Source organism: Dermacentor albipictus, chromosome 4, assembly GCF_038994185.2.
Source record: "Dermacentor albipictus isolate Rhodes 1998 colony chromosome 4, USDA_Dalb.pri_finalv2, whole genome shotgun sequence".
Taxonomy (NCBI): Eukaryota; Metazoa; Arthropoda; class Arachnida; order Ixodida; family Ixodidae; genus Dermacentor; species Dermacentor albipictus.
The window spans coordinates 112,331,062-112,356,168 of NC_091824.1; the positions used below are offsets into that span (position 1 = coordinate 112,331,062).

At 46.0% G+C, this 25,107-nt stretch overlaps 3 protein-coding genes across 7 annotated transcripts in view; 1 reads left to right on the forward strand and 2 right to left on the reverse strand.

Moving 5' to 3' along the window:
• LOC139059261 (uncharacterized) overlaps nucleotides 1–14,121 on the reverse strand; it is a 56,894-nt gene extending 42,773 nt beyond the window's left edge. For 2 of the 5 annotated variants that reach the window (XM_070537436.1, XM_070537435.1), the window contains exons 1-2: nucleotides 13,654–13,792; nucleotides 5,562–5,903 (exon numbers count right to left, since the gene is read on the reverse strand). In XM_070537436.1, coding sequence (XP_070393537.1) covers nucleotides 5,562–5,648 — 87 coding nt within the window. In that variant the 5' untranslated portion in view covers nucleotides 5,649–5,903; nucleotides 13,654–13,792. Of the gene's footprint in view, nucleotides 1–3,599; nucleotides 4,224–5,561; nucleotides 5,904–13,653; nucleotides 13,874–13,962 lie in introns of those variants that run through there. The other 3 variants (XM_070537437.1, XM_070537439.1, XM_070537440.1) reach the window with 3 other exon arrangements.
• Nucleotides 14,122–14,782: 661 nt separating this feature from the next.
• Nucleotides 14,783–16,609, forward strand: LOC139059695 (ipis-1-like). The gene is made up of 2 exons (XM_070538128.1): nucleotides 14,783–15,019; nucleotides 15,353–16,609. Exon 2 carries the CDS (start codon nucleotides 15,371–15,373, stop codon nucleotides 16,505–16,507), a length of 1,137 nt encoding a protein of 378 aa, XP_070394229.1. The 5' UTR covers nucleotides 14,783–15,019; nucleotides 15,353–15,370; the 3' UTR covers nucleotides 16,508–16,609.
• Nucleotides 16,610–23,463: 6,854 nt separating this feature from the next.
• The window catches only part of LOC139059696 (disintegrin and metalloproteinase domain-containing protein 10-like), a 31,076-nt gene continuing 29,432 nt past the window's right edge, over nucleotides 23,464–25,107 (reverse strand). The window contains exon 14 of the mRNA XM_070538129.1: nucleotides 23,464–24,266. Within this exon, the coding sequence (XP_070394230.1) occupies nucleotides 24,087–24,266 (180 nt within the window). The 3' untranslated portion in view covers nucleotides 23,464–24,086. The remainder of the gene's footprint in view (nucleotides 24,267–25,107) is intronic.

Genomic DNA, 25,107 nt, shown 5'->3' on the forward strand with positions numbered 1-25,107 from the left:
TACATGAAAATAAAAGTAGGAATAGAGAATACACGACTCGTACGAAATGTGCATTTGCCTTTTGCTGAAAAAATATTATCATCAGGTAAGTGACATGAAGCTTGTTTTACTTTTAGCTGAGGAGATAGGATAGAAAAGAATATGCTAGAGAGGTGCGACAAAGCTTTGGCTTCCATACAGTTCAGTGAGTACACAATATGTGGCAATATGTATGGCAGCATGGCATGAAAAGAGCACAAAGAGGTGTTTAGCAGGTCTACTATGACTTGTATAAAGTGCACCTTCAAAATTATTGATTACATAACTGAAATACAAAACACACCTGTACATAAAAATCATAATTTTTATTCATTATTTAAGCAAGCTGCCAATACCATATGAGATTTTTGCAGGAAGGGCACAAGAAATATTGAACATGATACAACAAAACTAATGAAAGACAGTACAATGGGGAGTAGTATTAGTAGAAGTGAGTAGAAAAGCAGTACCAGTCAACAAACTTATGAGTCCATAATATGAGGGATGTTCCGAAAGTAAGCTTCGTCATTTCTTTTTAAAGAGAAGAGGGCACATCAGGTGAAACAAACAATCGCCATAAGGATCCACGCCTGTTGTTGGTTCAGTGATGGAAGGAACATCAGTGGAGGAGGGATGACGCATGCGCAGAGCGCCAAAGAAGAGAGAGTAGCGGCCGACCAGCGTGCCCGAGGTTATTCAAGTACAAATCACGATGACAGACAGACTTGTGCTGACAACATGGTTGCCAATGGAAGTGTGTGCTGCTGACCACTATGAATGGGCACCTGTTCCCTGCATTGAAAGCCGCACTCTCAGGACGTTCCTTCCAAAACAATGCTGAGGTGGAGCAAGCTGTGCGACGATTCCTTGCATTGCAAGAGACCGAGTTTTACCAGAGTGGTTTCCTCAAACTGATTGCATGCTACGACAAATGTCTCAATGTCGGTGGTGACTATATGGAAAAATAGTGCAAGGTGTATAGTTCATGATGCCATGATGCTTCTTCTTTCTTCTTTTTTTTTGGGGGGGGGGCAACAAGTTTCTGTCTGAAAATATATTAAGAAAATTACTTTAAGAACGTCTCTCGTAATATAGTATGGCCGACAAATCTAATACTGTTTTAACACACCTTAGTTGATAAGCTGATGTTGTACAAGTGAAAAAACAAATATTTCTTTAACGGATACATGGTAGCAGTGCATGTTTTATATCGCAATGGATGTTATACAGTATACAATAAAGTATAAACACTAAATCACACTAAAAAAACAAATGTACTGTGTTTACAAAGGTGGCGAAGGTGTTGAAGATGAAAGTTCACAGACATTTATCTAAAGGTCAAGGCAAATTATTCCATTCCCTTAACGCGAGTGGAAAAAGGGAATATTTAAAGCCATTGGAGTACAAACAATATTATTTTAGTGTTAGTAAATGTTGATGAAGTGTTTTTCACATGTCTGAATATGAGACGTGTGCCTTTAAAAAAGAGAACAAAAGAAAATGTTGCAAATGGTACTAAGGGACATAGTGCCATAGTCCTTGTGTAGTGCACTACAGAGGTACATAGGGCATGTGCATTAGAGTTAGCTGAACATTATTTTTTTTTGCATGTGCTTGAGGATGCAACAATACTTATTACTCAACAAGTTTTCAAGCACTGTAACTGCTTAAAATTCAAATGTTTACCATTTTCTGAAGCTGTGCAACCCAAAACAAGGACAAGAGGGAAGACACGTCATTTGTTTTTTCTTTTTGGTCCGTGGAACTTCAAAAAATGATTTCACAATACCTCACATAGTTATCCAATCTTCTGTATGCAGCATAGAATTCATTAGCACGCTATCCTCGAAACCACAATTAAAGATCACAGCCTGCTCCATCCATATAATGACACCACTTTTAATGATGGCACTGCTTGCCTGGAATGAGCATACCACCATGGGCACTCCATATCTAAGGTGAAGTGCTGTGGGAATCAGGAAATCACTACATTGTGCTGCATTTTGTTACTTGTTTTAAGTACAGGATAGTTCAACAAAAAAGAGAACTTCTGGTCAGTACTGCCAGGTCAAGCACCAATTACAGCAGAGCATAAGAAGCCAACAAAGACACCAAGGAGAACATGGGGGAAATTACTTGTACTTACTAACTGAATTAAAGAAATGATAAATTATTGGAAATGAAAGTAGATGAAGATAAAACTGGTCACAGGTGGAATATGAACCCATGTCTTCGCATTATGCATGTGATGCTCTTACCAATTGAGCTACTGCGGTGCCGTTCTCCCATCCACCTTCTGGAGTATTTATGTTTTGCTACAAGAACTAACCCCGTGAGTGTGAGCCAGCACTACTGCTCACAAACCTTGGCAGCAGATGTGGAACATCCTTTCTACCACGTGGGTCCCGAATACGTGATCTATATGGCTGACGGCAACTGGTCAATAAACCCACACATGCTACCTGAAGGCATCACTATACAGTATACGAGAAAGCATGAAGATTAAATATTACACTAAAAGGTGTGACAAGCAGAGGTGTGACAAGCAGAGGTGTGACAAGTAGAGGTGTGACAAGCAGAAGTGTGACGAGAGACCTTACTTGTTAATACCTGCTATGTCACCCTTTGATTAAAGAATCTGTCCAAATGCGCTTGCACAGTTATTGCACAAAGACAGGTACAGTTGAACAGTATGAATGTACATGAGGTGTTCCCTTCTTTAAACTCCACACAAGCAAAGCAGACATGGTGCTGGACAAAGGAGGTCATAAACAACACTGTCTCTGAAAGACAATTGCCACGCTCCTGGTGCTCTTTGACTTCGGATGGCATTGCACAAAACATTTAAATAGTGAAATAAAGACGAGCATAGGTTTTAAGTACATCAGAAATAAGATTTTTTTTTTTTTGCAAGATGACGTATGTAACATATGATATTACGTATGTTCTCAGGATGTATAACTGAGTATTTTTTGCATAGCTAGGAATAATGTGGCAAGCTAGGCAAACTGTTGTACAAAGCATGAGCATTGCAGAATCTTTCACATACACAAATTCACGCAAGTGCACACAGAAAGAAAATAGACGTACAACGCAATACCAATGCAGCAATGTCCTCGCAAATATCAGAAATGTGCTGCCACCTTGCAATCAATCAATCGCATTTAAAAGAAAAGAAATACACTTGGCGTCACATTTCATCTGTCGTCCCTTAATCTTGCACTAGCGCACTTCACGACCACACGCGACGATAAAGTAACAGTGGCGCCGTTAAAGAGCAGTCTGGACGTGCTGGAATAACGCACGTGAAGGATAACGGTTATTCGAAATCAAACGGCGAACGCAGAGTCATGGACTTCAAGTGCAGACACCTGTTTAAATTTTGAATTAAGGTGGCTAGAATATATTATAGAGAACAGGGTCTAACATGCACTTAAGGCAATCCATGACAACTGCATTTCGCAACAGTTTCGATGCGACACACGACATTGATATCAATAAAGACCACAACGACGATAGGGACACGGAAATCGCCTACGAGACGCGTCAGTCAGCGGCCATGTTAGCAAAGTAATGCATACCATGCCGGAGTCCGCAGGGCCCAGGGCCGAATACGACCTGATGTTCTGCAAGTCGTCCGCGAAACGACCTCTCTTTCGTCACGAAAATCGGGTCGTCCAATGAGATTCTTGCCCCCTAGATCGGCGGGCTACCGCAGCTGCCGGCGTTCACTTCAGGAATTCGACGCGCGAGGCGTTCGAATACGCGCGCCGCCGTCCGCTGGTTGCAACAGACAGACGCACACACAGCCGGTACCATGGAGGCAGGAAAACGTTACGAGAGAAGTGCGCGATTGAAGCCAAACTTGGTGGCCCAGCACGTGATCGCACGTCAACGTGTGCGTTTGGTTTTAGTTTTCCCGCACTGCAGGCAGAGCTACGGCAGGGCAGCCGAACAAACCGCACCGAATAAAAACTACTGGCAGAGCTACTGGGAACCAAACGCCTCAGCAAATCTTGATTCTTGTTCCGTGATTGCGACGCAAGAGGTCACATGTTGGGCCACCACTGAGCAAATGTATGGGCTTCATGGAGCGTTCCCTTGCCAAGGCTGACGGCGTGAAGTAACTTATGTTTTTACTGAACTTTTCCTTTCTCCATGGTCGGAACTCTCTCTTGCTCTCTCCTCGTAAGGGCGATTCTCACTTTTCAGCCAATGGGGAGGTCGTCAGCGAAACGGGTTCGAGGCGGGAACGCGCAACAACCAATTGGCCGAACGCGAAAGCGCAATAGGGAGTTTTAGAATAGGGGCCCCAATAGTTTGGGGCCCCAAAGAGCTTTGCGGGTGTTAGCGTTGGGGCACGTAGGACTGAAGAGTTTTAGAATAGGGTTTTACGTTTGCGCATACCGTCTTGCGCTGACAGCGCCACTACGGCGTCAAAGAAAAGCTATTAGAAATAATTAAATAACATATACCATTTTGTGATAGGAATAATAACTTTGACTTGCGTGTATTCGTGTTTAATTACAATTTAGAGGTTATTCTGTAAGCAGCAAACACTTAGTTGCGCTTAGTTTTGAGCAAACCAACTTTACAAGCCTTCACCAGCCAAGCTTAGCCGCGTTAGGCCTACGAGCCATAAAATCCACAATCGAATTCAAAATCAGCGGCGTCTAATGAGTCAATCTTCACAACACACGCTAGCTGAGAGAAAGCGATAACCGCAGTCACTTCTCCTAGCTTGCGAACTTCACGCGTTACCGCGAATCGAACCCAGTTTTGTGCTAGGTTAGAGCCGTCGCTTCGATGGGTGCCGCCATGTTTGCCGACGCAAAGTTTTTGGGGCCGCTATTTGGGCTCACGCTAAATCGGTGAAATAGCGTTCCCAACGCAAAACCCAAACGGAGTTTGCGTCTTGCGCATGCGCAGTGGCTTCGACGCTATTTCTTTGGGGCCCCAAAACGTTTGGGGCCCCTATTCTAAAACTCTCTCGCCTCGCGTTTTCTTGCGCAAGAGCGGTCCGCTCAAGGGCACTACGATATGTAGATCAGCCATGAAGCAGATGGACGATTAGAGCGCGCGAACAGGAGTCAGACAAGCGCGTTTCGCAGCAATGCGGCAGCGAAAAGACAATGTGCGTAGCGGTTTACCTCAACGTACAGCTGCTTTCGCACGAATAAAATGTAACCTCCGTCGTGAAAATATACACACTGTCAAAAATAGGAATGAATTATGTTTAGTTCCAGGACTTTCCAGTCGCGCCTCGCTGAGCACAGATTATAGAGAATTTGAACATAGAACCGCGAGGAGCGCGACACGAGAACACTCATGTAATGCTTCGATCGCAGATCGTAGGAACGACCATAGTGTCCGAAAGCACACATATTGCCGGCCAAGGTGATATAGCACAGTACTCGAAGACGGCAGTGACTGGCGGAAAACGAAGGCGACTATCCTCGCAGTCACACATGCATATGATCGCTCTTCCAGGTGATGATGGCGGCTATGCGTGAAGCGTAGGGATCGATCTTTCGTGGACCCACCTGCGAGTCGAGGCGCGGCGAGAGACGCACCTGCAGGGGCTCGGCAATCAGTCTCTGGAAGTCGGTCCATGTGCCGCCCAACGCCATGCAGGCCCATCGGCCACCGCCGCCCAACCTCGCCGTCGCAGCAGCTTTCTCGCCCGGCAGCAGCGGCAACCGCGGCTTCTCGCTACCAAGAGGAGCGCGGCCGCCGAAAGCGCCGCCGCAGCAGCGCGGCACGCGTGAATACGGGCTTTCCCTGTTCTCTCCTCTTCGCGTTCGATGCAGCGCCTTTCCTCCCGTGCTTCCCCATGTGCCTCCCCCTTCGCTTCCCCACGCGCAGTAGAGAGAGCGGGCGGCGCGCTGTTGGTAAACGGGCGTCGACGAGGTTTATTATGCGGTGGCTGAATATTCAAGGTCTCGGTGACAAATGTTAACAGAGCACACGGCAGCGCTGCTGCTATAGTTTATCACGTAGTATATCGCAGTGAATGCGCTATATTTTTCATAATTTTTCTCAATGCGGAGAAAGCCATCGAGAAACTGTCGGTCAACGACTTCCTTAAGCAATGCGCATTGAGAAATTCGACGACCGGCGGTTCCTTGGTGACTGTCTCAGACACAGTTTCGCAGCAGCTCGTTCAGCTGGACCCCACATGCGTGCCTTTCCAAGAGCTGCTGACTCCAGACAGATAATTAATCGGCTCATATATTGGTGTGCAGCATGACACAGTGCGGTTCGTTTCATTCGTAGTGCCTTAATCGGTAGTGTTCTGTACCTTTTTGATTTGATTAGCATTCTTGGAATGCTTCATGCACTTTCCGGTATCTGTGTTCGTTTGTTTCAATGTTCTAACCGTTTTACCGCCAAGTTGGGTGACTAGGTAGTCCATGCATTGGTTTAGTAGCTCCACATTTTTATTTTACTTGAGGTGAAGAGAGAAAAAGAAGTTGCAGTTTCACTCGACAGGCAAAGCATAGACAGTAATAAAGGAAAAATGACTCGCCATCCAGGCTCTGCGAAAGTAGCTGTCCAGCGAAGCTGCGGAAAACCGCCACTACAGGGTCGAACATCGGGCTGTTGCGTTAAAGGAACCGTGTTCGAAACCACTTAGGTCACCGACTATGTGACAGTTGGTGTGTGCCATTCTTCAATGAAAAAAAAGATCCTATAACATTTGTTCGGTGCTGGGTAGGATTGAACCCCTGTAATATAGTATATTCAGACACGCGCCACGCGCGGACTTCGCGGTGGCGTCGCTAGATGGCACAGCGTGTCCGGAGTTACTGCATAGGCTTCATAGAGCGTCATGCAATTACTATAGGGAACTGTGGCGCTAGTGTCTACGGGAGTTGCAAGCAGCACAGTTCAGCCAGTATGAAAATGATACGAGCGGGAACGACTTCGAAAGATGGTTAGCACATGGATTTGCCTAAACTTCGTCCTTCTGGCTTTAAACGGCTTCGTGACTTCGGAAACGCATCGTTTTCAACAAAGTTGTGCGTTATAAAAACTTTACATAAACACTATCTAAAGTGTCCGACGGCAGGATTCGAACACCGGAACTCTAGCACAGAAGCCCGATATTGAAAGTATAACGCTGCGAACGCATTTTTTTTATTACATGGGGCCAAAATTTTCAGCAACACAACAAAAACAAAGCGCTACAGAAATTTAAGGTGACTGAAAACACATTTAAAAGTCAGGCAAGGACATGAAAGCGCCCAATAAAAGCATCCAGTCCGGCACTGTTCCTTGTGCAGCGTACACACTATGAACATAAACAACAGATTACGGAAAGAATGACCGTGTCCTTCGCGGTGGTTCAGCGTGCCTGTCGCACATTCTACAGCGCCAAAGGCTATGTAGGCCAAGTAACATGAACATGTCATGTGGTGTGCCACGGGGATCTTTAAAAGTTAGGAAACAAATTGCGTGTCCATGCAAATCACTCCAATCCATGCTTGGAGTGAATCCCGACACCGGCAAAAGATGCCGAGAGCGAGTGGGACTTACTAATCCAAATGCAACCAAATTGGGAAGGCCCACTAAGCTTTTTCATCAACAAAGACACTCGCTCACCAGAACAGGAATTGGCCTCCTTCTGGCACTCCCTCCTTCATGATAAAGGAAGTTGTACAATCAGTGCATTTTACTGGTGCTGACATATGGGGCAGAGTCTTGGAGACTGACGAAGAAGCTTGAGAACAAGTTAAGGACCGCACAAAGAGCGATGGAACGAATAATGCTCGGCGTAACGTTAATAGACAGAAAGCGAATTGTTTGAATCAGAGAGCAAACGAGTATAGCCGATATTCTAATCGACATTAAGAGAAAAATATGGAGCTGGGCAGGTCATGCAATGCGCACGTTAGATAACCGCTGGACCATAGGGTTACAGAATGGCTATTTAAAGAACGGAAGCACAATCGAGGACGGCAAAGGGCTAGGTGGCGCGCTTAAATTAGGAAATTCACGAGCGCTACAGTTGGAATCGGTTGACGCAAGACAGGGGTATTGGAGAACGCAGGGAGAGGCCTTCGTCCTGCAGTCGACATAAAATATGATGATGATGATGATGATGACGACGACGTGTTATCTAAGTCTTATTTAAGTGTTCTTTGGAGAATGTCCCAGAAGAACACGGTATCCCTACACACTACAAAACAGTGATAAATCGTTTCAGCATGTGGACCCAAACGAGAGTTTGTCGACTATGGCACGAAACAGGCCCCTTGTTTCCCAACCAGGTTTTGATAAATCCATACTAAAGCGAGCCTTTAGAAAGTGAATGCACTCAGCAACCTCCTTCAAGAAGGCACAGGGAGCCGTTGGTGCATCTCTGAAGACGATGACTATAGTGGTGGCGTAATAACCATTTGTCGAGGGGGGGGGGCAAGCCATCTCTCTCTCTCTCTCTCTCTCTCTCTCTCTCTCTATATATATATATATATATATATATATATATATATATATATATATATATATATATATATATATATATATATATATTGCCTCGTATCGCTCTGCTGCCCCTTTGACTTCTGCAGTACATGCTCGTTTTTCGTATGGTTTACCATAAAGCCTGACGAGTAGGGCTCCTGCCAAAGGGAGCGGAGCGACCTGGCGTGTAGCGCGGGTGTGAGGGGGGTTAGGTAGCTGCCGCATTAGCGGCCGTAGACCGATAAACAATGATATGTTCTTTTTTTACAGCAAAGCCGTATATGGCTAGGTTCTGGAAAAAGAGTGCGTGCATCTACCGAGCCGTGTAGAACGAGAATTTAGTGCCCTTCCATTCTGTCTTACGGGCACGTATTTTTCTTCGGGAAGGCGACTTGCCACTAATCGTAGTGCTTCGGTGGTATAGCGCCTGCGTGCGAGAGCCCTCGCGCAACGGAGGGGGGAATAGGGACACGAAGGAGGGAGGGAGGGGACGTACTGTCGATTATCTCGCTCGCTTGTTCGTTGCGGGAAGGGCCGGGAAAGGGCGCGTGCACTTCGGCAAGCGAGCAGCGCCCTAGCGACGTTATCAGCAGTTGCACTTGGGACTTGCTATGGGCAGGACGCGCGTAGTTCGCTCCGAAGGAGAGGAACGTGTCCTCAAAGAGCGACAACGAGATCAAAAGTGCGAATGGGCAGGAAAGCGACGAGAAGCCGCTGCTGCCGAACACGCAGTGGCCCACGGGTCGGAAATATCGAGTGTGTGCCGTGCAGACGGAAGATGGGACCGTCGTCGTGGCGGATGTCCCTCCGGCTACGCCCAAAGGAGAGATTGAGACCTTTTTAACAGACGCCTTTGGTTGGATTTCATCCTTCGAAGACAAGTTGATCGTCATGGTAGAAGACCTTAACGTCGACCTAGCGCGCCCCGACGGCAAGTGGATTGCATTCCTCCTGTTGAAATGGTTTGGAATTGAATGCTACACGGACGTCAATGTGCCGACCACGCGTCACCGGTCGTGTATAGATTTAATCTTTTGGCAAGAACGTGTCTAGCATAGCAGTACAACCGACCGATCGCTGTCTACCAAAGCGACAGACAAAATAGAAACACACAAAATGTCGCGCAATTTAAATCGATAATACGGCAACACTAATTAAATACCGGTAAGTTATAAGAAGCAAATCTGATTTTGTGTTTTCAAAGGTGGTTTGATTAGACGGCCCCAACGGACACGGGTCCAAGGGCTTGCTTTGGACTGCTCAGCGACAGCTTTCACAGCAGTGCAGGCTTGCAAGGCGTGTCATGCAGTCGTCTCACACCGCAAAGCACCGCTACCCTTAACTTCTTAGCGGGGCCGGCCGAGCATCATCTCCTGCTGCACGCGTTGACGACGCCCGAAAGACAATATATAGTTGCCCAAGCAGGGGATACGTAATAAAGAAATCCTACCTGTGAGAGCGCAATTCTGCGAGAAAGCTTGACATCAGTTGTTGTTTTGTTGAGTTCGTCAGTGCACAGCCGACAGTGCCCGCTTTCACAAGTGTGCCTGTGTAGAGGGGGCGTGTCTCCGCCCCGCACCCAACACGCACGCACAGTGGCAGATACGCCGATGACAAGCATGGTGTCACGCACGCGCGGGCAAATATAAACACGTCTCACTCGGTGACCACGAGCACTCGCTGTCACAACGCTGGAGCGATGAAGAGTTCTGGCAGCGAGAAGCGAAAGTTTCGTGCTGCTTCTAGTTTCACCGTGAGAACACCTTTCATGGCCAATAAACGAAATCAGTCTTGAAAGTGCTGGGAACCTCAATTGCACTATTGAGGTTCCTAGTATGACGGATCAAGTAGCCCGAATCAATGCCTAGATAAAATCTTGAAAGACAACTGCAGACTAGTAGAGGTTTGGAAATTTGCCAGCTGGAACCGAGTAGACGCCGTGTGCCATACACATACCGGTGATGAATGTCGTGAAGAACCAATGTGCACCAGACGCCGCGTGCAGCTTGTAGAGAGGCAAGACCCCCCTTATCAGGGCTTCAAGCGGATTTCTGTAGAGTCGAGTGATCTTGGTCAGGGCTCCAGGCGCCGCATAACCGGCTTTCAAAAGTGGAGGTGGAGGGGGGCAAACGGCCTGCTTTGCCCACCCTCGGTAGATAGCCTATGATGACGGCACAACTATTTCTGGAACGTAACTGATTAATTGTAGTTGTAACATCTCTCTAAGGAGCGGACTGTTTACATCACGATTGAAGAATAACTAGGAGACATGGTGTCTTACACAAAATGAACTGCGCTGACCTCCTCCCCCCACCCCCCAATTCAAAAGGAAGAAAAAAATAAAGGATATCACACCGCATGGCCGCAACACGAGAGCTCCATACATGGATAGCAAACACACGATGGAAAGCTTACAACCTAAGCCGCGAGCAGAGTAATACCTGCAGGACATACATAAGTCGAGCTGCTAAGGACACATTGCAAGCTTCAGCTCGGATAAATATGGACAACTGCCTCTCCTGTCAGTTGTTAGCCTTACGTTGTACTTCCTCAACTTCCACTGACCAGCCAGGATTATTACTGCGATATTAAGAGATGGGTACACCTAAGTACTTGACGTCTTGGACAAGCGGAACCGCTGCAATTAGCAGCAATTGTGCGGGTTAGCTGAATCCTATTGCCTTCTGCATTTTAACAACAAAGAATATATTGCTTTGAAATACAGGCCAATGAAGGAGATAAAGCGTAACAAACCAAGCCACAAGAACAAGAATTTGTGAGTATGCAGCAAAGCTACCATTGCTTCTTAGAATACATGTTTCACTTCCATGTTAAGACCATCTTATCTGAAAGATAGATAAACCAATCTTTCTGTGTTGAGACTGAATTGCTGGGTACATTGCGAACTGATGATATTCATCATTGTCACCAGAATGGCTATGATGCGGGACAATTAGGAATTGCTAAGAACTTTTTCTAGTTAAAGGGAGTTTAGCCACGACCGTTCACAACAATAAACGAAAGAAAAAACGTTTGTGAGTCCACTTCTTCCATCGCATCAAGAAATTCTGATGGGAGTCAATTCAAACTGATAGGACCTCAATCGGAACCAATTTTTTGCCGATTTGATATTAACCCCTATCGATCCCTTTCCCCCCTACCCCACTTCTATTACAAAATACATAAAGCAGCTGGATCCACTGATCTTCTTTTTCAAGTTTTGATTGGAACGGTCGTAGAGACTCCACCACAGCACTTTGCTCATACTACGTCGTGAAAATTATCCACGTGCTTCTATGTTGTGCAGCTTTCCAATGCAAGAAAAAAGAAATCCTGTCGCCCAGAGGTCACAATTTATAGGGTCAATCACTTTGACTAAGGCTTGCGTTGGGGCTAGTTGGAATACCATGCTCGTGTTTAGAAAGCAGCGCTGCAAAGTTGAACCACATAGACGAGAACAGCACATACGAAGTGCATCTATCAACTGTTTATTGCTTGTTCACTTGACTTTGTGCACATCACAAACAAACAACAATCCCTTTAAATTGTGGTGTATGGGCGATAGGACATGCTTTTTTGTTCTTTTTTTAACAGAAGTGAAAATGTGCCTGCTAGATGCCATTGTCTGGCCACGATATCTAGAATCTCAAAGCTCAGCGCTCGGCTACTCTGAAAGAACAGTGAAAATGCGTCAGAGACGGCTGGCTTTGAAACATACCTGCAGCAACGTGCAGTTGGAGAATGCACTTGAGCACGCATGCTTGTACAAGACTACCACAAAACTATTTCCCATCCGATCACTACTGAACGTCAGTTCGCGCAATCGACCACGTTGAAAGTCAAAAGGTTGCAGCCCTCGCCTCGTGACAGAGTGAGCGGATGCTCTCCGTCCAGTGATTACACCTTCTGTCTTATATTCTTGGCGCGTCATGGGTTGTGACTGCAGAAGAACATCGGGATAACAGCTACCATTGCATCACGACCGCCATCATGATGATCACCCGGAAGCCAAACCCCCGGACCTGGACGACCGTATGTAATGTGCGTGCACCTGGAACATCAAGGTCTACTTTCACGCCACGCACGTATCACTCTACTATACAATCCAATCCTTCCTTTCATTTAGGCCGGCAGCCATTCCCCACTGAAAGCAAACAAATGATCAAATAGGTCACTTCTTGATTGATTACTATTTATACACGTAGTGCATTTGAGCTTAAGCATAATGGAGTACAACATCGCTACAAACCTTGCTTCTAAAATTCCCTTCTGACTTCTTTGCCTAAGCATAAGCACTTTTCTCGATTGGCAAGCCTGTTTTTACTATTTGCAATCGTTCTCAATGTAGCAAAACTTTGTTGACAAGTCGCGCTTGCTCAACCTAGGCGAGCGTCAATCAAGAAGCGTGATATTGAGCCCATTATAATGCGCTGATATTGGGACCATACCACTCCTTATTCTTGTTCCCTGGTGAAATGGCGCAACCCACTCTGGGGGATCGGCCATGAATCGGGCGATGAAGGAACTGCTAGCATTTGTTTTTTTCTGAATAGATTAGGGTGAAACGAAATAAGTACCTTGTAATTGGAATTTAAAGATTCTACTGTTACATGTGTGAATAATCAATTATCTAAATATTTTTGTGAATTTTGTGAACATTATAAGAATTTTGAAGAATTCTGACGTCTTGAGCATCTCTTCTGTTCAATTATTTCTAAAATTTGTAGTTCATGTGCTCTCGCAGAGCAGTTAGTATGGTCAGCTGTGTGAGAACCACTGCAGATATAACACCGTTCTTCCTGTGATGAACAATCTTTCAATACGTGACTTTCTCCACATTTACGACACCGAGAACTGATCGGCATCCCTTCATGCTGTGTCCGTAGCGCCAACACCTAAGGCACTGAAAGGGGCGAGGAGATAGCGATTCAACCCGCGGTAGATGAGTGGCCACGCCTTGATCTCTGTCGGACGAGCTGTTCCGGAGAAGGTAACAATGACTGATTCTGTGGGTATATTCTTGTTAACAAATAAGCGAGAGCAACGAAATACGGCCACGGCTCCGGCGACAGAAAACACATCTAAAATTTCTGAAGGGGAGAGGCTCGAGTCGACCCCACGACCAAGTCCTTTAACACCGGTTAAGTGAGTAGGAATGAAGGAGCTTACCGGGTGTGAAGCAAACACTGTGCCTTTGAGAAGGTCAGTGATACAGGCCCGGTCTGGCTAACAGCAGAGAATGCCTTCACGACCAAACTGCCGTACTTCGGTGATCAGTTGGTAGCGGGGTGTCGCCTTCTGAAGTTCTTCCTGAATGAATTTGGGGTTTTTCATTCGAATCGACTCCCCATTTGACGGTACCAGGGCCACGGGAACGTTGGTCAGACCGCTGTGCAAGAGAAGTTCAATCGAATAATCATGAGGTGCAAGAGAAGCCGACCAGGCAGTGCTTCCCTGGCTGAGAGAAGAAACATTTACCCAAGTCAATCACCACCCGATATCCAGCCGCTCCTCGAGAGGTTACACGAAGACACCAGGAAGGGGCCTCTCCAGTGGATCCGTCGAAGGATCCGTACAGGATCCGTCGAAGAACCAGGCAGGCCGAGAACGTCGACACCGGGTCCCGTGGAACAAGCTTCAGTGGAACTTCAGTGACGCACAGAATTGGATTGGATTTCCTTCTTCGATGGCGTGTACCCACTGCGGGAAATCGGCCAAGATTTCGATGGTATTAGTAAGATTTTGGTGGTACAAAAACTGGTTAAAGTGTCATGCGGAAACGGATCAAAATAATGTTTGAAGAACTTGAGGAAAATGTCTCGAAACAACTATGAATTCCTCCACGACTGAGCAGACATCCCTGTGGTAGTTGCCAAGAGAGGAGGCTCCTAGAGAAAAGATATGTAAGACGGAGAAATTTAAACCAAGTTGCGTGAACGTAGGTTCTAAGATGTTTTTCCTTAAAGCAGATCAACGGCGGCAGAATAAAAAAAAAATGATCGATCGCTTCATCTACTGCACAGAATGGGCACAGAGGGGAGGGAGAAGAAAAAGTGCCTTCCTTGTCTTCGTCGCCTACACGATATATGGTCCCTATGTTAGAATCACACCAACTAGCCCAAAGCTCTGCAGTCTTGAACTTGAACAAATTACGCGAATCACAGAAACAGTTGTATTCTGCGTGGTTTAAACGTGTTGCTGCTAATAAATATGGGATTGTACGGTACGGACGAAACGTGCGAAGTCTGAAGATGCTCGATTAAGCAAAAGCATGAGTGTTAGCGCGCGTGCAGAAAAATGAGGCAAACGAAGTGAACGCAATGCCCGTTTTATTCGAAGTTACACCTTCTTATGTTCTGTTTTATTTAAATTAATAACTGAGTACAACCACCCCATCTTTCATCCATCTACCATTGTGGCCATTTGCCATGTTTTAATGGACCATCGTCATCATAATCATAAAAAAATCCGATACCAAATCAAAATAATCCTGATTAACGGATCAACAGCAACGGACCAGAGCGAGCTTGAATAGGTAAGCGCTATCATACGCAGCTGCTTGATTTATTGCTTATTTAGTTACGAAAATTAAGGCTTTAGCATCCTCATTAGTTTGTGTTATGCCTTGATACAGCTCCATCCACGTGTGTTCTCATTTGATGGATTACTTCTAGTAGTCCAGCACAGAAAAAACGCCCCCATTTGTCCGCCTATTTCGTTTCCCATTTCTCAGCGCGTATGCATAACTTCCGGCTTGCCGATTTCCCGCTTTAAGCACCGCAAATTCTCTTGTAAGGATGCGAGTTTTCGTTCCACTCGTCGGCTTTCCGGGGCTAATCATTTTTGTGCGTATTTGGCTTATTCACAGGACTTCGAGTGCATAGTCATGCCGAAGCATCTTAGTCGCATGATTTCGCACTTTTCGATGGACCTGCATCGAGAGCTGCTGAAGTCTAGGAAGGACAAATCCGAGAACGTCGTCTCTTCGCCGTACGGCATTGCGGCAAGCCTCTCCATGACGCTCTTCGGAGCGCGTGGGAACACCGCCGAAGAGCTCTTGGCCGCGCTACATGCAAGGGACGAAAAAATTCACGATCAGTTCGCGTCGTTTTTACCGAAGTTGGTGAGTCATTCCCACAAGCTGCACTTCCAAGCCGCCCACAGAATCTACAGTGACCTGAAGTTTCCAGTCACTGACGAGTGCGCGGCCTTCCTGAACTCTACATACTCCTCCACAATCACGTCCGTGGACTTCCGGAACAACAGCGAAAACATTAGAGCCCAGATCAACGACTGGGTCAAGGAAGCCACCGAGTCTAAGATAACGAGTCTGCTGGCTCCAGGAAGCGTCGGTCCTTCGACCAGCGTGATCTTAGTCGACGCAAGCTACTTCCGCGGGCTCTGGGAGTCACCGTTCCCGGCGAACACGACGTTGCGCCGTGATTTCCACCTCACCGCCCACACCAAAGTGCAGGTGGACATGATGTCCCAGAAGCAAGATTTCGCGATCACCCACCATGATGAGCTTGCAGCCAGGGCCATCGAGATGCCTTACCAAGGCGGCAGTGCATCCATGGTCATACTACTGCCCGATGCCATCAATGGGCTGTCGCATCTAGAGCGTCACATATCGCATTCCAAGCTGTCTGATATCCTGGCGGACTTCAAGGAGACACCGAACGTCCAATTGAGCATGCCTAAGCTCTTGCTACAGCAGAGTTTTTCTCTGAAAGACACCTTCCGGGCCATGGGAGTCAACGACCTGTTCTCGGCCAAGTGCGACCTTTCGGGCATGTTCAAGAGTGGAAATCCCTCCGTGTCCGACATAATCCACAAGGCGTACTTGCAGGTTGACGAAGAAGGAACGGAGGCTGCAGCGGCCTCAGCTGTTACGGGTTGTGGGCCTTGCGGCCCAGGAGCGACGCAGACAACGGAGTTCATAGTTGACCATCCGTTCATGTTGTTCGTTTTGAGGAGCAATTCCGACGTGGTCTTGTTCATGGGCTCCGTGAGACATCCGTGATGCTTCTTTCTTGTGCCAATTCTCGACTGTCGTCGTATGCGTACGGCGTTTGCACATGTTATTTTACTGGAAAATTAATAAACTGCGAGTTTCCCACGTGTACTTATGTATTCGGTTGTTTGTTATTTGACGAAATATACTTTGTACAAGCCAAGCATTTGGTAAAAATTGTGTATTTGTTTGTGTTTGGCAAATTTATTCCGTGAATGTATATATAGACAAGTTGAAGGTGTAATAATAATTATCTTTACTCGTAACAGTAGGAACATGCGATGATTTTTGGTCGCACATAATTGAGCATGTATTGTGCTCACCCCCCTCTGCATGAGACTCTGCATTCGCCCTTGTAGGCCAATATAGCAAGAAATTAAGCAGATCTCATTGAGCTAAAGCGTCGCCATACTTATACTCCGTTATATTCAGTAAGTAGGGTATTTTCCCTAGTGGGTTGGAGCCCATGGTGGAAGGCTCCATTGGCTCACGCCACACCGCGGTTCACCTTTCGCTGCTCCTGCAGGTTTAAACAGTTCCCCACTAGGAAGTTGTGGGTGGTTGTATCGTGGGCGTAGACCAGAATGTGCGGGTATATTCCCGGATGAAATGATATATCGTAGAGTTTGTTTTACAAAATGGACAGGAGGAGATGTAGTGTGTGAGGTGGAAGATGTGAACGGTAATGAGATTTGAGAATGAACGAGCTCGCAGTTATAGCGGGATACCTTGATACATTCTATTGGGATCGCAATTATATGGACACTCTAGGCGAATTTCGGTCGTCGGTATCGTCTTGAGGTTCTGGATAAAGTCCAAGTGCGATAGCATCACGGCCGCGTGTCACATGTTGCAGGTGCGAGGGAAAGGTTGTAAGGGTGAACCAAGAACGATGGTGGATTGATGTGGTGGCATCTTCTCGCGCGCGCGCGCAAGGAAGGAAGGCGAGGAGTGGGCGCGTTGACTTTCCCCCGCATGGAGGTAGCGAGGAGATGGTCGCTAAAGTTCACGAGGGTTGCAATGTGGGCTTGTTGGTAATGCATCTTCAAGGGGAGTATGGTAGCGCGATTCAAAGACGGGACAAGAGAAGACACAAAGGGACACACACAGCGCTAACTTCCAACACTGTTTATTGTCGAAAACCAGGTCGTACTTATACACTCAGACAACTTGAGTCACAGCCACGTGAACAGATTAACAATCAGAGCGATTAACATCAAACATATCACAAAATGTATTAACAATCAGAACAGATTAACAATCAAACAAATGATTAACAATCAGAACAGATCACCAACCAAACATATCACAAAATGTATCGCTCTGATTGGTAATCTGTTCACATGGCTGTGACTCATGTTGTCTGAGTGTATAAGTGCGACCTGGTTTTCGACAATAAACAGTGTTGGAAGTTAGCGCTGTGTGTGCCCCTTTGTGTCTTCTCTTGTCCCGTCTTTGAATCGCGCTACCATACTCCCCTTGAGGTCGCTAAAGGGTGCGCGCTTAGAGGGGAGGGGGGTGGGAGGGGGAGCATGGCCAGCGCGCGTCTCCGCTTGCCACAAATGGTGGGGTGAGGGAAGTATATACTGCGATGTCTATAATATTCTAGCATTCCAGTGAACTTAAGTGGTTCTGTTGGTGCGTCATCTGGGTTGCATTATATTATGAAATGTGCCTTGCACAAGTTTGTACATTTATCTTCAGAGACACTGCTCAGGGTATATATGGATAAATATGTTGGCGGTGTAATGATATGTCCGTTATCGTTTCTCTCGACAGTAAAGACTACTCGCAAAACATAGCAAAGTCTCCGACACGCCTTCAACAATTCAGTAGTAGTCTTAAGTCCTTTATAGTGTTTTACGGCACCTTCAAATAAGGAGGACTATAGTCTTAAAGGCTTTTATGACGTTCCATGTTCTCTTCAACTATCAACGGCTAGTTTTTTGGCGTGGGCTTCATTTACTACCTTTCTCCCGCTTGCGAATTTTGCAACGTAAAATGGAGCCTAACTGGTAACTGACTGATCCATCTTTAAGCTTAACCGACATTCGGTGTGATACATCAGCGACAACTTGTGTACGATAGTTTAACCAGGGAGCGACGACGCAACTTGATGCCACATGAGGCCAGTTGCACTGCACTGTCATGGCGAGCCGAAGAGCATGTAGGCAATAAGCCGCTGTTATTCTGGTTCCACATCGTTGTGTTTACGCGTCCACTGGTACTTCCACCTATTGCTTCATTAACAAATTTGCCAACACTTGCTGCAGTTTCCCAGCCCACTGGAATTCTCTATATACTTATTTTGGGAAAGAGCTCGATGTGTGTTAACAGGAGCACGCTCGGTGCGTTCTCTGAGCGGCTGCAGAATGAACAATCAAAGCCAGTGCATCACAGGCTATAGTGTGAACGACAACCAAGTCGCACTTCATAGGCACACTACTTTCGGGAATTTTATTGTTACTGCATGTGAATCGAATGGCTAAGCGGTCGGAAGCTGACATGATGAAAGGATTAGGTAGGTGGGATACTGCGAGGAGTTTTATACTTTTCCGGCTGTACATGGTGTGCGCGAACAATTTTGTGACGTCAAAGAGCACGCGTGGGTGTAGCGAGGTAGATGTCGCTGTATGTCATGTCCTGAGAAAGAAATTGCCAATAAAAGACATGATGTCTCACCTAGTATTATAGTCCATAGCTCGCGCACACTTTGTCAAACTCGAATTTGATTACTTCATTACGTGCGCTACATATGACAACTCCAACCTAAGCAGCTGCCTTCTCTCTCTGCCCCCCTCCCCCATCCCTTTTCTTTTTTTTTCGGTTGCATATGCTTCATTTAAAGGGTATGGGAAGGGTTGCTATGGATGGCTTTCCCCTACGAATCCCACTCGTGCTCTAGTCTTCTTGTGTTTAACTTTTCGTCCTCATCCGCCATACCTCCACAGCACTGATAAAACGTGGTCTACTGGTTTTCAGTAATCCGCGGGACGACTTCATTATTTTTTACAGTGCACTCGCTATGCGACTTAAATACTAATAGCGATCTTTGTGTCGGGTAATAAATTTACCTCGGATTTCGGCCCTTTCCCCAATACAGAAGTTTGCTTCTCCACATTGCACCTTTGAATAAATAACGTTTACCTTTCAAGGGAAGACAAATAATCAAATTTACACGCTGGTATTTTGCTATTGCGTGCGATTCCCTCACGGGAGCTACGTTGGCATCCTTCCAGGTCCCAAAATGCACTCTCCGGGGACATGGACAATGCTTTAATCAATAATTTCAACGGGCGCAGATAACAGCCAGTGTTGCTCAACAATTTTCACATCGTCGGTGGTTTAGGACCGCCTCGTTCACCCCGACTTGCCAAGGGGCGATAGCGGAACTACACTTCTTCACGTTGGGTCACTAATGAATTGCGAGGTGCCATCAATAAAGGAAGGCGGAGCACTCGCCCGAGACGAGGTGTGAGGAAGAGCACGGGGGCGAGTGGTTTCGAAGCACGGTCAGAGAGCGCGTAGGAACGCGTGGCAAAAACGGCTGATCGCTGGCAAGCTTCTAACGCCACAAATAATTTACCTTAACAAATTATTATTAACTTAACAAATAAAGAAATATATATATATATATACTGAAACCCAACTTCTCTTAAAGCTGGCTTTTCCACACTAAGGGTACTATTGAGTAGAAGCCTCCCTCTGTAGTCCCCCTATGTTTTGTCGGCGACATCCAGTTACATGGATATTATTTATAAATGCGCTACTGCTATCAATCCACAGTTCGGTAATACTTAAGACGGAAGCCGTCGAAGCGGCGTGGCAGCAACGAACAACGCACACGCATACAGACGTTCCGCTGAAAGTGCGATGCCCTAACCGTGCCAAAGATTAAAGTTAAGTTCAGCATAATTTTGGAGAAGAGGTTAGTGGGATGGTCGGTCATCGGGTGGTGAAACGGGTTTTGTGGATACTCGGCTGTGACGCTCCGGGATAGCGAGATATAAGGAAGATACGAGGTGTTATGTCTCTACCACCGAGGTTTCCCCGCTAATTGTCGGCAGTAGGCATGGGCTCTTCATCGTTGCCTGGGACTTCAACAATAATGCTCACAAAGGTCACCGAGTGGCATTGGGTGCATCAACTCAAAGGAACTTGCATACGGCCATGCATACGTTTAAGTGGCTAAAATTCAATGTAGATGCCCCCAAAGAGAGAATGTTCTCAGTGTTTACAGCAATGTCTGATTTTCCTAATGGAACTTCGAAGTACTTTTTTCTTTGGATTGCAAATAAACGGCAGATCAATAAAAATGATCAATGGTTCCAGGTTTATATATATATATATATATATATATATATATATATATGGGTATAGACAAAGAGAACATATGCACCTTTTAATTTCATCATTTCAACATAGTGAAATTGGACAGTGCAGCCTCAGACACTGAATTCTAACAGCTCTTGGCTTGCGGACCCAGTTGGGCTTTAGAAGACTTCAGGAAGCGTTTTATAATGGAGCTGTTAGCCTCTTGTTGGTCAGGATTTTTCGCGACGTCATCATCATGGAAACGAAAAGAACCTTCAGCAATTGAAGTGCAAGGTGCATACATTCCTTGATATCACGCACACAACGAACACCACAGCATTCATTTCAATAAACAACAAGCATAAAACAAGTTTTGCGCAAGCTGCTGCGGCAACGGCAGCTTACGACGTGGGGAGTGACGTCACCAGCCTTTCACCTATAAAATAACCAGCTTAGCAACTGATTTCATTGTTGTTGCAGTAGCGCTAAGGGTAGGCAGCGCATAGGTAGGACTCCCGAGGAGCAGCGTGAATACGAGGAACGGCAAAGGGAAAGGAAGCGGCAATACGATCAGCGGTGGCATACTGCCGCTGGTTGTATTGCCGTGAAATTCTAGCACAGGGGAAGTCCGCACGTTCACATGCTCCTGTGGCTAAATAATGCGCCGGAGGAGGAACTGAGCAATAAAGCAGTGGATACTCTCCTCAGCAGGTGTAGTGGTGGTTTTCAACAGCTTCGCTGGACATCTAACTTTCGCAGGGCCGGGATGGCGAGTCATCTTTCTTTTTTTTTACGTTTAGTGCTCAGGTCTCTAGGTGACGTCATCGCCAGTGGGTGCATGAACTCAAAGAATTTGCTGCTTAATGTGTAAGCTACTTCTTGTTTTACATTATTTTATATTATTCATCGTGCCAAGAAGTGGAACTTGACTTTTAAAAGCCCACCCTAATGACTGCTCAGCACCTTCGTGCAGCTTCAACATAAACACACACTACGCGCGCTCAATCACAACTGGTATTTAACGCACGTATGGAAAAATACATATATAGAAAATGGATGCATCGCGCATGTCAAGATGAGGCACAAAACTAGCATACATCTAAGACACTTGTTAATATCAATTATTAAAATTGAATTCTTTATTATGTAGTAATAAGGATGCTTGGCTTAAACACGGTGCGGCATTCTTGTTGATATGATAGGCTTCCGAGATTTCTCGTGTGGCTTGATTAGGGTGACGGTACAAAATGATTGTGTTTTCGAAGATGGGTTTGCAAGGACACGATGTAAGGCGAGATGAGAGGATGGTGCGCCGTTTAATGAATTTCTGTGCTCTCTGGGGCGTACGTTGACACATCGCCTGTTTGGCCAATGTATATATTCATTGTTTTATTCAAAAACACCTCCAAAGGCCCTCATTACGAGGGTACTACATGGGGGGGGGGGGGATCACAGGCACTGGTCATAGTTTGTACATCATACTAAAAACAAGAGAATGTAACAAAAGTAATAATACAGTGAAACACAGGTAATATACAAGATAATTAGGTCACAATTATTACAGAGAAAACATTAGTACATATTTTGAGAACATAAGGCAACTGCAATGAAAAACACCAACAAATATTGAAAACACTGTAAAAGTTCAAACAAAAAAATAAGAAGATTACTTGACAAGTCGTGAGCGAATTAAATCTTGAAACTTAGTCAAGTCTGGTTCCGTGGCAATGACTGATGGTAAGGCGTTCCATTCAGTTATTGTGCGTGGTAAGAACGAATATGCATAATGGGATGACTGGCAGTTAATGCGCTTGACTTTGTATGGATGGTAAGGGCCTGGAAAGACTGGTGGTGACTGAAAGAAATCATCATGAAGTGATGGATGGTGATAAAGCTTATGGAAAAGTGCTAGGCGAGAAATTTTACGGCGAAGTGTTAAGTTGTCCAACTCGGCTTTATTCTTTCACGAGGTGACGCTGATGTTACGTGAAAAAATACTGAAAAATAAATCGCGCAGCACGGTTCTGCAAGGCTTCGATGTTACCGATGGTATAAGTTTGTTCGGGATCCCAGATGGCAGACGCGTATTCTAGTTTAGGACGGATTAATGACCACAGCTTAGAGGAAACTTATATAACACTTTCGAGACCCAATCGACAGAACGATTAACATCTTCCTGGCTGCATTTTCTATCACCCAATGACGTGGCCTGTGCCCATCTGTAAACAATGGAGCTAATGCGACTTAGCCTGTGTGGCGCAGACAATGACACCCGGACATCATAACGCTTTCCCACATTCTTTAGGCCGTGTGAAATTTTATGTACGTAGGGAATAACTGCCAATTTTTCGTTTCCCTCATTTTCAACAGAAGGACGACGCCCGCATTTTCGTTGCTTGCCATACGCACGAGCTTTTCACAAACTCATGTGATGAGGTGCATAGGGTAACCTGCGGCCTTAATGTAATTAATGTAATTATTTTGCGGCCTTAATGTCCTAATGTAATTATATTTTAGCAAAGTATTTCCCCTTCGTCAAAGTATAGCGTCAATCTGTGCCCCCAGGATCATCCGCAAATCTCATTAGTATAAAATGCTAGCAAAGGATTTGCGAAGTCGCCGGAGTGACAGGTGTCAAAAACATACAACAAACAATGTCCAGTACTGCTATCCCCATGGCTAGAAAAAAGAGTGAAAGAAGACAAAAAAAAGAAAGACAAGAGAGGCAAGTTTCCGTTTAATGAGCTGGCAAGTCTTTGCTACGCCTATTCGCACGAGCTGCTGCAGTTCAGTGCCATCGCCGCAATGGGACTCACGTGAGTTGCTAAAGTGACGAACACGAAAAGGGCTCTCGCCTCTTGCCAACAACGTGATCGCCGTTATAACGTCGAACTACACCTTCTGTTGGGACCTTCAGCAGGTGTCCATTGAACTAGGTCCCAGGGTGCGGCTAACTAAGCAACGAACGGCGGTGCCCATAGTTTGGTTCGTGACTTAGTGGCCCGAGGGAGCTGCTTGTGGTCGCTTCTAAAATGACTGACAGTAAGTCCAGTACGCGTGTAAGACGAAGCAGTTCTGTGGGCGAAAAACGTAAGTAAACTCAGTGATTTGTCTCTATTTAATAATCGGTAGCAATCGCATCCCGGAGTCGGTTACGTGGGGGCAGCTGTCGTTATTTTGCATAAAACAAAGGTAAGCTGGGACCGCAGCCAGCGAAGCAACCGGTGGCTCCTGAAATGTGCAGCCCGGTGGCGCGCGCGCGCGCGCGTCGATATTATCGACGACGTAAGAGGTCTGTAATGAAGTCCAGCGGGTGACCGACGGTGTCGGTGATCTTCTTGTGCGGCTTCAGGCGCGGGTTGCTGCTGGGAGTGTAGGCGGTGCAGACACGTATCAGAAACACTGTCGCTACAGCACTCAGCGCGACACCCAAAGCCGTCAGGTACCAGTACCGCTGCGAAAAAAAAAAAAAAAGAGAACGGCGAGTCTACGCTTGAAGTCCAGAAAAAAAAGAAGAGAGAAGCGAAAGAGAACGACTTTTGAGTAGACAGTGAAAAAAATGTGCTCGGTGCACTCGTAATATAACACCTCTGAAACATCAGAGATATTACTTCTAGTAGCAAAAGAGGCTTCGTGTGCGACAAAACGACGCGAATGTGAAACGTCATGGCTAGACGCTTACTAACTAGCCCGTCGCAGCGTTACTAAATTGGAAACGCCCTGTAGGGAAGCTGCCGCGAAATTAGCGAACAAGCCCTAATTCAGAGGTCACAGATTGTGGTAATACACGCGGAGGCTAGCTATATTCATCCAGCAATAAACTGCGCCGTTCTTCTTTCAAGTGTACCCCATTTTGACTTGTTCTGAGAGAAAAACAACAACAAAAAACAAACGAAAAAAAAAATACGGCGAACTCGACAATTCAACCATATTCAGTCATATGCACAGCTTCGGCCTGCTTATTCGTATCTTGCACCAAAATGACACAATATCGGCGCCCAACAGAGCACACTAGTAACAGTGACCTCACAGACAATAGTGTAGTCAGTCGTGGAGGCAGCAGGTAACCACCACAATTTGACAGGTACATGACAGAGCTCACAGGTGACCGCCTCCCAGCCGCTGATCTCCCTCGAAAGAGACTGACGCCAGGGCGGAGGCAGGCAACCTATACCTTGTTTCACCATAATGTGACACCGGCGTGGAAGCTATTCATTCGACACGATCACAGGAATAGTGTTATTGTACATGCTCCCGTAGGGAGCATATACAGTAACTACAGAAGTTATATGTAT